Below are 14,159 nucleotides of genomic sequence, written 5' to 3'. Positions count from 1 at the left end.
TCTGTGTTGTGTCGGGGCCGCCTAATACCCACATCACATCTGCTCACAGCATCCCAGGCCCCTCTACACCATTCCCTTTATTCTACGGAAAACCACTCTGCTAGCAATAGGAAGACAAGGGCCGTCCTTGACCAAATGGGGGAGTGGCTTGTGACATTGGAGGAAAGCTCCGAAGGCCCCCCGAGGTGCCCCAGCCCCTCCCATGGCTCGGTGGCCCCCAGGAGGAGCACGGGCCAGGAGGGGCAGCGTGGGCAGGGCAGGCAGCAGGCGGCACCATCTGCGGCCATCCTTTGTGCTGGCAGCCGAGCGGCCCCTCCATCGCTGTGATCCGCTGGGCCTCGTGCTTGGCGTGCAAATGAGGTTCCAGATGCCCGGTGCCCCCCCGCACAAGAAGCGGTAACTAGGGGCCTGGGAGAAGAATGGAGCAATCTGGAAATTCATTTCTGTTTGTTCCAGCCTCGATGAATAGGCCGCTTCCCGCTCCAGCTGTGGCAGATGTTTGCTGGGCACCCGCATCGGGGGCGTTTTGCCGTGGTTTCTGGGCAGACAAAAGCCAGGGTGGGGGCCTCTCCTCTCTGGCACCCTCCTCCCTGAGCAGGTGGTGGCATGGTGAGGCCCCCAGAGGGGGCAGGATGCAGCTCTTACACACAGCTCGGCCACTGATCCCCTCTCCTGGAGGGGGGGAAACAGGTGCCCAGTTGGGAAGGGCACAGATTGTATGTCAGCCTCTCTTGCCTCTTTGAGCATCTTTGCCCACCACACAGGCCAGGCAAACATACTCAGTGATGCCGGCAGGACCCCTCACCACCCCACCCCATCCCCACAAGAACCACCACCCTTCCTTCGCCCTTCCGTCCCCAGCGGGCCCCTGGGAGCGTGAGCACCTCCCTCCTAGCCAGCACTCAGCACGGCTGGATGGACAGTGTTCTCCTGCTGGTCCTAAAAGCTGCCTCCTGGCCCCTGCCCACCCGGTGAGGGGCAGGAAAGAGCCTGCTGCCCCTCAAGATGCCAGGCCCCACTCTCTACACTCCTGATACAGCCTCCCTGGGCCAGGGGCCCAGCCTGCCTCTCCGGGCCTTGGGCTACTAGGGGAGCCTATCCAAGATCTGGGTGGTTTGAACTGGCAGCCCTGTGCCGTCTCTCCAGGGCCGTGTGTATCTATGCTTCTTCCCCCATCACCCGCTGAACACGGTAAAAGGTGTGACTCAGAAGAAGCAGGAGGAGTTTCTCATTGAGTCAGGGCGCTGGAGACCGTGGCTGCCTGGTTTGGGCCCCCCCCCTTTTTTTTCTTTAATTTATTTGGCTATGTTGGGTCTTAGTTGTCCTGTGACATGTGGGATCTTAGTTCCCCCACCAGGGATCAGACCCACATCCTCTGCAGTGGCAGGTGGGGCTTTTAACCACTGGACCACCAGGGAAGCCCCAGTTTGGGCCTTTTGAAGAGTTTCATCTTCTCCCCCACACTCTGGTTCAGCCTTGGGCTGCACCCACCAGGATACACAGGAGGGGCACCATCTGAGTGTCTGCCCCTCCCTCAGTGGTTGCTGTGAGCGGGTGACTTCCTCTGCCTGAGCCTCAGTCTGCTGATCTGTAGAATGGGGAGAACAGCTGATACCGTGGATCACAGGGGATGGGTTCAAGAAAAGGACACACAAGCATGTTGCACAGTGCTCAGATGGCAGACCCTGGAGATGGGCTAGGGGGCTGTGCGTCCTGTCCTGCTTCAGAAGGCTCCTGACTCCTTGACGGGGTCGACTCCTTAGAACTCCTCAGAACAGTAATTAGTGTGACTGATTACTGACGGCAGGAGCAGAGCATTGGCTGGGCTGTGATGAACCCATTTTGTGGCCACAGTCTCCACAGTGTCCCCTTCTGCCCCTGACCACAGCCCTGGAGGAAAGACAGGGCGTCAGTCATGACTCCTTTTTCCCTGCCAGCAAACCGAGGCCCGAGAGGGTCTGTGTGTTCCTTAGGATCATGCAGCGAGGTGCTGACAACCCAGCCTTCCTGATTTCTGACTCCTTCCCCAAACCTCAGCTTTTGGACTGGCCAGAAACACTGACCTTGAGGGTGCTTCTGGCCTCTGGTGGCCTCACTGGCACAGTTCAGGATGAAGTAGAATTGTTCTTTCATCCCCCAACACCTAGCTTATTCTGGTAGCGTTTCCTAGTTTCTGAGGCCTCCCCAAGCCTGGATGTGAAGCGTTCTCCTGTGCTCCTGCCTTTGGTGCCCCCGGCAGACTCTGGCTCGGCCCCTGCCCCACCCCTGGGCCACCCTGTGCCCTGGAAATGCTTTGTCCTTTCCAGCATCTGTGCCCAGTAGCACAGGGACCCATCACGGGTTTGCCTGGAAGGTGGGTGTACCTGTGTTCTTCCGGGCACTTTGGGGGAAAGGAGAACTCTGCAAACACTCCTGGAAACAGCAACAGGTTCTAGGAAGGATCCAGATTTTGTTTAAACCTTGTGATTTTGGGGTCCCACTCATGGAGAGGAAGCCATGTTGAGCTGACTATCCAGAGTCCAAGGGTGTGGGCCTCACTGAGATGCGTGGGGGCAACCAGCAGTCCCTAACTTGGGCACACGCCGATCTGTGCCTGGCCTCCGGCCTCACCTTGGCCCTGCCTCTGCAGTCCTCTCCGTCGTCTTGACTCTCCCCGCTTTGCCGTTACACTCTGCCCTCCTCTGATCTTCTCCTTCAGCAATAGCAGCTTTTCGGTCCTCTTTCCTTCCGATGTTTATCCCACTATACAGGCAAGAATACTGAGAGGGCTAGAATACTTGTGTCAAGCTGGGGGCAAACCCTGCGTGGGGAGCGCCCAGCCTGGGTGGGCGAGGTGGGCCAGGCGCGGCAAGGCGCGGTGGCCAGTCACGAGCTCGCTGACCATCCTGTCCTTCCTTGCAGCCCTGCTGTCCTCCTGGTGCGAGGAGCTCGGCCGCCTGCTGCTGCTCCGACATCAGAAGAGCCGCCAGAGCGACCCCCCCGGGAAACTCCCCATGCAGCCCCCCCTCAACTCCATGAGCTCCATGAAACCCACTCTGTCGCACAGGTGAGTGGGCGTGCGCCACCCGGGCTGGGGCCAGGCGCCGCTTGCGTGGGTGCTGGACAGCCACCCCTCGGGCCCCCAGGTCTCCTTGGACATGTCCCCAGGTCAGAGAACCGGGGTGGGGCCCCTGAATAGTCAGGAGGGCAGTACATTTTCTAAAATCCGGGTGTCGTATTTTAAATCCTCATGGGTGAGTGCTATTTGTCCACCATCAAAACAGAAGTTGAAAGTGCCATCTTATCCAGCCTGACTGCTTGATCCCTTCAGTGGAGAGCTGTCTCTTCTTTAGGTTCTAGACTTTCGGTAGAAAATTAGTATCCCTAAATCCAGAGCCTTCCCTCTTTCCTGAGCAGAATCACAGGCAGGTCTGGAAGGGATTCAGGAAGGTCACTGGGCTGAAGGCCACCCAGGCAGGAGTCAAGGGAGGCTGGACCTTCAACATAGGGGCAGGGCTATGGAAACCCAGCGTCACAGGTGATACTGGGCCTGCCAGAGGCAGCAGGCACTGAGGAACCGGCCAGTCTGCCCTCCACCAACCCCAGAGGGAGCACATGGTCAGGACCGGCCCGTGTCCTAGTTAATTATCTCGCAGGTCCCTCGCTGAGCAGGGCTGTTCTCTCAGAGCGCTCTGCAGGCTGACCCTGGAACAGCGGGGCCTGCTGTGCGGTCTGCTCTCCCAGTGTGAGTCCCTGCTGACCACAGGGAGGGGCATTTGCAGTCGGCACTCCACACTCATTACCAGGCCTGACCGCGGCACCTGCAGCCCAGAGTGCGCTGCAGGAGACCTGGGTCACACCATAGAGGCTCTGCCGGGAAGTCGGGTACTGGCCATGCTCATAAATCGAATTAGAGGCAATTGATTCTTGGAGCCAGAAGGGGCGCTTAGAGCTCCTCGGGTCCAGCACCTGCTCGGGCAGGATGGGGGTTGGTTCCCTGCCTCACTGCGAAGTGCTTTTCACCACCTAGCCCCTCACCCCCTCTCAGGGTCACTGCCTCATCGCACCGTCAGTCTGACAGCCCAGTCGCTTAGAGCAGCCCCCTTCTGTGGGTGTTTCTGGGAAACTACTGGCCTTTTGGGCCAGGGTAGTTTTTAATGGTGCAGGACTTTGTGGGGCAGGTCACGTCTTGGCTCCTGCCCACTCAGTTCCTATGTGACCCCACCCCAGGCATTGCTAAAGGACTTTCACACGTCTAAAGGACAGAGATACCACCTGTGGTTGAGACCCACCACTCTTGAGGCCAAACCCTCCTTCATCCACCTTCGCCTGCTTGACCCCGGCCTGGCTAGAAGCCACAGGTCTTCTCCGGCTGAGTGCTGCCAGCCACTGAGCACAGGCGCTGCAATCCAAGCCACACCCTTTGCATTTACCCTTGTTACCTTCTGGCTCCTTAACTCCCTGTCCTGCCAGAATCGTCCTGCGTCTCGTCATCCCACATCTCACATCCTTCTCAGCCACCCCTCCTCTGAGCCATTTCAGTAAAGCTGCTGCTGCTGATGGCAGGCCTGCTCCTCTGGAGACCTGCCACAGACCTGCCTGGCCATGACCACAGCCAGCCTTTGGCCAGGTCTTTGCTGAGTTGAGCTGAAAGCATGAGACTGCCTGGTCCTGGGGTTAAACACATAGATGAAGGGGGTCTCTGCTCCAGGAGCTGACTCTTGCTGGTTGGGGAAGAAAGACTTGGTGAGGCAAAATTGCGAGCTGGCAGATCAAGGCAAAGCTAGGGTTTGGTGACAGGTTGGCTTTGGGGTTCTCTAGGAGGAAGGTGGAGAAGGCAATGGCACCCCACTCCAGTATTCTTGCCTGGAAAATCCCATGGGTGGAGGAGCCTGGTAGGCTGCAGTCCATGGGGTCGAAAAGAGTTGTACACGACTGAGCGACTTCATTTGCACTTATCACTTTCATGCATTGGAGAAGGAAATGGCAACCCACTCCAGTGTTCTTGCCTGGAGAATCCCAGGGACGGGGGAGCCTGGTGGGCTGCCTTCTCTGGGGTCGCACAGAGTCGGACACGACTGAAGTGACTTAGCAGCAGCAGCAGCAGGAGGAAGGTGGCCAGGCTGACACAGTCAAGAGGCTGCCCAGAGGAGGTGGACCTTGACCTTGAAGGACTTGGATGGCATTCCAGAATTCGAACTGGCTTTTTAAAGAAATGCTGTGACTGAAGAGCCACTGTCTGTCTGGCACCCAGTGCTCTGCTACCACCCCCGCTTCAGCCTCCTGTGCATGCCCATGGGGTGCTAGAGAGGGCAAAGCAGTGGCCTCTGAGAGAAGGGAGAGCTCTGCCTGCGGGTAGACTTGCTAAGTGTTGATGAATAGCAGCACAGCAAGGCAATGGGCATTCTGGGCAATATCCTTCCCTCCTGTGGCAGAACTGGGAGGGAAACCCCAGAGTGGGACAGCGACTTCCCCAAGAATGCACAGCCAGGAAGGGACAGAGCAGTGAACCACACACAGCGCTCTGCCCTTCACCCTCCTCCCCGCTGGCCATTCAAGACCAGTGACATGGTTTCTAGTCATTAACCCAATCCTGATCCACACCTCGCCCCATTTCCCAACTTATAGTGGGGCAGTTGAGACCAGAAAGAAGTGTCATCTGTTGAACAAGGTCCAACCCATGTCCCTTCAGGCCAGAGCTGTTCCGAGGGCACGTTGTGGCCTGTGACTGGAGAGTGGCTGCTCTCTGCCTATAACTTCGTGAATTTCCTCCAGGTGGTGAGTCTCTCATTTTTAGAGAAACTCCACTGGGGTGCCTCACCTTCTAAGTCCCTCCTGTAATTTCCCAAACGAGAAGGAAAGGAAGTGGAAGAGAAAGACAGGTACTGTTACAGAAGGAAACTCTATGCCTGCCCTCCTCCACAGCTGTGTCAGGTGACTTAGAGGGAGGAACCTCCTTTCTGCCTTTCATTAAGGAAACTTTGGGTGGGGGTGAGCTTAGGGACCCTGCATGTTCATGATTCGGTATTTGGAGGTATGTGGCTGTTCCAAGACTCAGGGTCCTTGTCTGAATTCTCTGAGGACAAGCAAACAGGGAAGGGTGAGGGAGCCAAGATGCTCGAAGTCCCAGGCTGTTGGGTGGGGAGGCTGTGACTGCTGTATATCTGTAGTTCAGGCATCACGGTCACATCCATTACAGGCCATGGAGGTCGGCACTGCAGCATCACTCTGTGAGTCGGAGCCTGTGCCTCTAACCTCTGGAACCAGCTTCTGAGCATGTCGGCAGTTGGGAGGAATCCTGGGTACCCACATGTCTGGCTGGAGCTCAGTGGTTTGTGGAGCACTGTGGGTTCGTCCCTGTCTGGTCCTGACCACTGAACTGTCGACCGGCTGTCCTTCCACTTTCCAGACGCCCACAGACTGCTGCATAGAAGGGACCCTGGAAAGGTCAGTCCAGGGCAGCTGGGGCCTCAGGCCTGGGGGGCCAGGCAGCAGGATCCCTTAATAGTCCCTGCGGTGACCCAGACATGATGCCTGCAAAGATTTCTGCCTTCTTCTAGATTTTTAATGAGTGACTTAAAAAGCCATTGTGATTAACACATTGTCCTTATGCAAATCAGTGTCATGAAGGTAACTGAAAGCCTAATAAATCTTGTTTACACTCTTAATTTGATTACAATCAAAGTCCACCAGAGCTGGGGAAGCCTCCAAGACCAAGGGGTGCCACCCTTCCTCTTCCAGGTGAGGGGTTTGCAGCTCCCGGAGGGGTTTCCTGAGAGGGGCCTTGGGGCTCCCCTTGGCCCTGGGCAGGCCCAGGGCTGCTGTCTGTGCAGCAGGTGGCATACACGCCCTGGAGCCAAGCTGCTGGGCCTCTAGTTTCAGCCCTGCTGTCTCCTAGGTGGGTCACTTTGGGCTGTTCTGTAACCTCTCTCTCTGCCTCAGTTTCCTCATGTGTAAAAATGGAACAACCACCGCACAGGACTTAACAACACGCTTGTCACCATGCCTGGGCACAGGTCGCTCCACGGACTAGTCTTTATTCTCTGAACCCTCAGCCGGGTGCCACCAGACTCAAATGTCCTCATTCACGGCCAGCTAACAAAGAAGGGATCTAGTAAAGCTGACCCCGGTGCTTGTCTCTCCTTGGTACCATCACACCGCCTTCACCGCTTTCATTTTTAGCTCTTTTTTTGCACAGCCACACCAAAAGCTCAGTTTGTTATAGATCCCCCTCTTACCCCCAGGAAAAAAGAAGCAATGAAAGGGAGGTTGGAGGATCTATAAATCCTGCTTCATCAGTTTCAGACTGCCAAGATGCAAGGATCTTTTCCTTTCCTCCTTCCTCTGGAAAAAATTTAAAACCCTCTAGTACGCAGTTAGCTGCACAAGTTCCTCTCCGAGTTTCACCGCAGGGAGGGAAGGAAGTGGTCCCCAGTAATTGTGATGATGGAGAGCGCTGTTAATGGTTCCCCTAAATTAAAGAGGGTGGGAGCTTCAGCTCCTCACTGGCTTGGTGTTTCATTAGTGGTAATGTTACAGCCTTGCGCAGAAATGGGACCGATATAGCCAGATCAGGGAAATGAATTAGGGTCTGACAATACCCTTAATAGGAATTTGTTATTTCCTCCAAATAAAGTGGCTGTTAGAAGTGCAAGGGAAGAAATAACTCAGCCCTCCCTTCTTCTTCCCTCCTTGAATGTCTGTGTAGATACTTTCACAGGAGGTGCCCAAGAACTGACGGTCATAGTTCCCTCTTTACTCATTTTCTCAAATTTAGCAAACATTGGTCAGTGCCCGTGGGGCTGGCAAACAGACAGATAAACTGTCTGCTGTAACTGCAGTGTGAAGAGCTTTTTGTAAAATATATTTAAAAAAAAAAAAAAGTGCTGAAGGAATAGGGGAAAATGCCGTTGGTGTTCTGCATTGGAGAGTCACAGAAGGGAACATCCAGGCTGGGCTTCAAAGTATGGATAGGAGTTTGCTAGCTCGAGAAAGGCAGAGGCACCCTGAGGAAGGCCTTGGAGGCTTGGAACACAGGTTCAGCAGGCAGGAATGATAATAACACCCCCTCCCATTGATAGCCTATTTGCAAAACTTCTAAGCGCCATCATTGTATCATCAAATACATCTGAGTACTTTGATCCCATTTGAGCTGGAGAAATGGAGAGAAAGGTCTAGGTACCGCTGAGCAGCAACTGACTGCGAGGCAGTGGGCTAAACGTTACCTGTATTTGCATGTTTCATCCTAAGAGAGTATTAGTCCCACTTTACAGATGAGAACATTGAGGCTGACTTAAGTAACATTTCTCAGGTCACAGGAATCATCAGTGGCCAACCATAGTCAAGGTTTGACCTCAAAGAATCTTAAGCTCAGAGCCTAGTTAACCACTGGGCTGAGAGGCCTCCCTCTGCCATTTGAACATTAGCTAAAAAAAGTTTAGTCAGAGCCCTTGAATATCTGCCAATACACTCAGTCGAGGCCAAAGCTAGTGATGTGATGTATTAAAGTGTTTTTTCCTGGGACACTGTTTGGGTTTCGTCTGCAGCCAGTCTTTGAAGCATAACTTTATGTCCCCTGTATGCCCTCACTGGGTGGCTTCTGAAAGACAACTTCCCCAGGAATTTTTGGGAAGCTCTGCCCCTTCTTGGAGTTCTCATGGACTTCTGGATTGCCTTTGTAATGTGTGCTTGCTTGCATCATTGCCATCTTTGTAAAGGGAAGTGCCACCTTACTGGACTCTGAGCTCCATGTTGGTGTTCAGTTAAATCGGATCCAACTCTTTGCCACCGATGAACGGTAGCACCCCAGGCTTACCTGTCCTTCACCATCTCCTGGAGTTTGCTCAATCTCACATCTATCGAGTCAGTGATGCCATCCAACCATCTCATCCTCTGTCGTCGCCTTCTCCTCCTGCCTTCAATCTTTCCCAGCATCAGGGTCTTTTCCAGTGAGTCAGTTCTTTGCATCAGGTAGCCAAAGTATTGAAGCTTCAGCATCAGTCTTTCCGATGAATATTCAGGGTTGATTTCCTTTAGCATTGGCCAGACCCACTGTCCGCCTTGCCCTCAATTAGCCCTGTGAGACTGGGAGCCTCAGATCCTATGAGAGGCATCTGCTGAGCCCACTTCAAGGGATCACATGAGTTCTTGGATGAAAGTCCCTTCACACAGTTCCTTGCATGTAAAAGCCTTTCAGTGAATCATAATAACGATACTAGCAGGCAGTAATTTCAGGCTGCAGGAGGTGTGCTAGGCCTTGCCTTACCCATGTGAGCTCACTAAATCCTCATGACCGCCTCTGAGAGAGGGGCTATTCTTATCCCTGGGCGTGGTGAGGGGTGGCCTCAGTGGACACGGAGGCATCGTGAGAGGGTAGCCACTTCATTAGCTTTCCTCTGTCCCCCTCCCTGGAGGGTAGGGCCTCTCCCTTCCTGAGTGGCAGTGCCCATGGGGTCACAAGCGCACTGTAGGTGGTCAGCAGTTGGGCTGAATGAGAGAATGCATTCATTGATCCTCAGACATCGCTCTGGGGGCTGGCACAGAGGGGTGGTGTTTCTCTTTGGCATTTTGGTTAGTAGAGGCTTCCTGAGCCCTGCAGGTGTGTGAAGACACCATGCCAGGCGCAGGTAGCCGGAGAACTCAGGGCTCCTGGGGCAGAAGGAAAAGGGCAGGGAGGTACTCGGGCCCCAAGCATATGAGGAGCAAGTGGAGCTCAGGTCCGTGGATGTGGTGAGGGCTTCCTGCTAGAGGCGGCCTTTGGAGGAAGAGACTAAAGGTGAGTGACACGTTTCAAGGCAAGGATGGAGCACCCCAGGCCTACACCTGGAGGCCCAGGGGCAGGGGAGTGGCTGCGCTAGGTTGGGAGCTGCTCGGCAGGTAGAACGCTGCTGAGGTTACTAGGGCTTCTGGCGTCGGTGCCTCTGCAGGTGGGGCAGGTTTGGCTGGTCAGGACTGTGGCTTATGGCCTGAGACCAGGCCATGCCGGATTGGAGGTGTGCAGAGCTGGGCAGGACTACTTAGAGTGGGTTCTCAGATCCTGGGGGGCCTCCCTCTGAACTGAGATCAGCTGTGGACAGGAGGAGAGCGGCTCTGAAATGCCAGGGACCTCCAACCCGGGCTGAGCACACATACTGGTGAAATAGTGCTTGCGGAGGAGGGACACGGCCTCAGGGCACCCCCAGACCCTCCTCTTCATTGCCCTGAGCCCCTCCCACCCTGGTTGGACCCAGGAGCCTGGCTTGACCTTCATGCTGGGGCCCCGGGAGCCAAGCGGGCCTCCTCCCCTCCCCCGACAGCAGTGTCTGAGTCTGGGCAGAGGCGTCGTCGGCAGGGCTGACTGCCACCATGGGCCTGTGGGGGCGAGCAGCTCCCCCGCGCCAGCGGGCGCCGTCTCCCCAGGAGATGAGTCACAGCCGTGTCGGTGCGCCTGCCACTTCTGCTTCTGCAGCAGGTGCGAGTGGGGGCGAGCAAGTCCCCGAGACCACCCCTACATGCGGGTGCCCGTCTCCTCCTCCACGCACGCACATGCCAGCGGGGCCCCTCTGTGTGCACACACACATACATGTCCCCACACACACTGGGTCTGCATCTGGGCTCTGGGGTGAACCCTCCAGCCAGACAGTGGGATGCCCACTTTGGGAACCCGGGTTAAGTTTGCTTCTCACTAAGCCTGGGGTGGAGGGGACAAAACAGGAAGGAGCCGGTCTCCGCCCACAAGGCCCACCCACAAGCTGCAGGGCAGTTGGGAGCTTGTTCACAGGCCTGTATCCCGCTGAGCCGGGGCCTCCCCGCTTGAGGTGGTGAGGCAGCAGCTGGTGGCTCGTGCGGAGCTCCCAGGGGCCCTGCTTCCTGACTGCTGGGTAAGAACCTCGGCCACAAGCAGATTCAGCCTGGAGGGCTGGTGGGAGTTTGTGGGGCAGGAATTCTGGGGAGAGAGGACGGACTTCGGCCTGGGCTCTGCTCCATTTAGTTTAGTCCAGGCGCATGTAGGGTAAGGGCTCCACAGGAGGCAGGGTATCCAGGGGTCTCCTCTTTGTTGTTTAAAACTGTAGCCTGTGCGGCCTCCCTGTGAGACTGGAACGGCAGCCCTGGGACTGGGTGCTACGCTGGGATCCCCAGCGACCTCCTGGGAGGGCAGGGCTGCTTCCAGCCCAGCTGTGCCGAGGAGCAGGCTCTGCTTATTCTCCTGTGCTTCTCCATCCTGCCCAGGCTCTCAGGCCCCCCAGCAGCACCCCCAGGTGTAGAGAGTGTGAGCTGTCGGTCACCTTTGGCCTGTGCATCTGGGCCTCACTTCCTTTCCGCTGACCCACATCACATCTGGGCTGCAGAGGGAGAAGGCAGGCAGACGGACTGGTTCCCTGAGGAGAGCTCCTCACCCCCCAGTTCTAGGCCCACTGTTTTCCTCTCAGAAATCATGAGTAATGCTGAAGTCACTTAGTGTCACTTTCCAGTTAAGAAAGACTTTTTGTTTGCAGTCTCCTCTTAGAGCCACATCATCAGACTTAGGCCGCGGAGGCTTGTGTTCGGACTTACCTGCCTGAGACCAGCGGGCTCCCAAGTGGTGCTAGTGGTAAAGAACCCGCCTGCTAATGCAGGAGACATAAGAGGCTGAATTCCATCCCTGGGTCAGAAAGATTCCCTGGAGGAAGGCATGGCAACCCACTCTAGTAATCTTGTCTGGAGAATCCCATGGACAGAGGAGCCTGGAGGGCTGTGGCCCCCAGGGTCGCAGAGAGTCAGACGTGACTGAAGCAAATTAACACACACACCTGAGAATTTCAGCAACGCGCAGATTTACCCCATGATCCAGGGTGCGTGTGTGCTCATGTGTAACACCAGGAAGTCAGTTCGAAGGGTGATATTCCTCCTTACTCTGTGCTCACACTGGATAGCTTCCTATTTTATTCCCTCCGTTTTCCCCCTCATGCTGGTTCAATGTCACACCACACATCATGTGTCATGACCTGCAGTTTGAAGACCGAATAGAATGGGAGTGGGGGTAGGTGTTGTTCTTACGCCCATTTAACAGATGAGGAGACTGAGTACAGATAGCCTTGGAAGTTCGCACTGGGTCCCCGAACCAGGGAGGGGCAGGACTTGTACCCAGGGTACCAAATAAAACAGACGAGAGTGAGAGGAAAAGGGAACAGGGGCGGAGTTGCTGTTCCCCAGGAGGTCAGGGCAGCAGCTCCAGTGAGGTGACTTCTGAACAGAGACAGGAAGGAAGCCAGGGGCAAGGGAGGAGCAAGCATGGGCAGTCAGTGACACCTCCCTTCAGTCTGACCTGACTTGACCAACGTGACCGAGAGCCCTGCCCGGCAAGGAGCAGTACACGAGGCTCAGACCCCCCACTCCCTCAAACCCGGGGCCCTCTGCCCGTCTGTCCTGCAGGCCTGTGCCTTTTCCTGGACGTCTGACCTCCAGGGCCTAAGCTGGCTGCTCTGCTAGGGTTCAGGTGTCTCCAGGCGTGAGTGAGCGCGTTGGTCTTCTGCTGACTTCCTGTGATGAAGGTGCAAGTCAGAGGCATGAGGTGCTTTCCTAGCAAGCCACGCTCCTCCAGAACCCGCTTCCCCTGCTGCCTTGCCGACCTCAGCCCAGTCGGAATGCCGTGGGCAGAGGTGGTAGCACAGACATGGGTGCTCGGTGCTTCTTCTCTTTCTGGGGCCACTTCTGAGATTTTCTCTCTGTGAGAGGTGCTAGAAAAGTCAGCGAAGGACGGGCTGCAGGGCATAGGCTGCCCCAGCCCAGCACTCCCGGGGACTGGGACCCTGGCGGGTCCTTCTCAAGCTTGTGCCCCGGCTCCCCTCCCTGGGGTCTGCTGGACTTCACTCTCCATCTGTGCCATGGCAACTAATAGAAAGCTATTACTGAGCACTTCTGATGTGACGGGCCGGGCATGGGGTCTTGCTTCTGATGACTGGGGCCTCCTGGGGAGATGTCATTGAGCAAGGTGGGTACTGCTGGTACTAGAGAGGAGACTGGGGAGGTGGGGGAGTGGCTGGGGTGGGGGTCGGCTCCTGGAGAAGTGAGAGCCAAGGTGGCAAGCAGGGTACGGTGGGATTAGTCAGTGGGGTAAACTGTTCTGCAGTGTGAGTGGGGACTTTGTGAACACTGGAACCACTGAAGGTCTTTGATTGTGTCTCAGGTGTCCGAGGGAGATTAGTTTGGTGGGATGTGCATGAGAGTTTGGGTGGGAGCAAGGGAGGAAGCACAGCAGAGAGGCCAGTACCTGTCATCTGGGAAGAAAAAGCAACTTGAGGACCCTCCTTCCAAAGGCCAAGTCAGCTGAGCAGGGCGGCCAACTCACCATGAGGGCTTAGGAGGAGGGAAGAGCCAAGACTCAGACCGGGGCCCTGCTGACCTTTTCTGAGAAGTGCAAGTTAGCTGCTCAGTTGTGTCCGACTCTTTGTGACCCCATGGATTGTAGCCTGCCAGGCTCCTCTGTCCATGGGATTTCCCAGGCAAAAATACTGGAGTGGGTTGCCATTTCCTCCCCTAGAGAATCTTCCTGACCCAGGGATCAAACCTGGGTCTCCTGCGTTGCAGGCAGATTCTTTATCATCTGAGCTACCAGGGAAGCCCTTTCTGAGAAGGGATGGGTAGTTTTGAGGGGAAGTTGGTGCCAAGGAACCAGGGCTCTTTCTGGAGAACTTCTTAGAGCTGCTTGTGGTCGAAGGCAAAGCTTAAACTGAGCTGCAGGTCCCTTCTTCCATAGCATGACCTGTGGACTTGGTCTCACAGGAGACAGACAGCCAGGGGGGTGGCACCTCCGCAGTGATGCCGGGAGAGCTGGTCACTGTTACACAACAGGCCACCGTGCCAGGCTCAGGGGGTCCAGAATGGAGAGTGGCCAGGAGCCACAGAGCATGGTGGGGTGATGGGGCCTGCCTCCCTCTGAGCCTGTGTCTGCAACACCCCTGAGGCCCCTCCTCTGTCTCTCTCTGCAGTGATGGGTCATTCCCCTATGACTCTGTCCCTTGGCAGCAGAACACCAACCAGCCTCCCGGCTCCCTCTCCGTGGTCACCACGGTTTGGGGAGTGACCAACACATCCCAGAGCCAGGTAAGAGCCTGTCATCCCCCCCAGCCACAGCCCCTTCCAGGTGGGACCATCCATCACGGTCACCTTGCCATGCTAGCCCTGCTGGCTCTCCCAGGCTCGTCCCCTGCTGGAAAGACCGG

At 56.1% G+C, this 14,159-nt stretch overlaps 1 protein-coding gene across 7 annotated transcripts in view; it reads left to right on the top strand.

Annotated features, from left to right (window-relative positions):
- ZMIZ1 (zinc finger MIZ-type containing 1) overlaps window positions 1-14,159 on the top strand; it is a 150,905-nt gene that overhangs the window by 111,069 nt on the left and 25,677 nt on the right. For 6 of the 7 annotated variants that reach the window (XM_070364790.1, XM_070364788.1, XM_070364789.1 and 3 more), the window contains 2 exons: window positions 2,902-3,046; window positions 13,926-14,040. In XM_070364790.1, coding sequence (XP_070220891.1) covers window positions 2,902-3,046; window positions 13,926-14,040 — 260 coding nt within the window. Of the gene's footprint in view, window positions 1-2,901; window positions 3,047-6,184; window positions 6,427-13,925; window positions 14,041-14,159 lie in introns of those variants that run through there. The other variant, XM_070364792.1, reaches the window with a different exon arrangement.

Source organism: Bos mutus, chromosome 28 (assembly GCF_027580195.1).
Source record: "Bos mutus isolate GX-2022 chromosome 28, NWIPB_WYAK_1.1, whole genome shotgun sequence".
NCBI lineage: Eukaryota > Metazoa > Chordata > Mammalia > Artiodactyla > Bovidae > Bos > Bos mutus.
The sequence above is the reverse complement of the archived record's forward strand: the minus strand, read 5'-3'. Positions and strand labels throughout refer to the sequence as shown.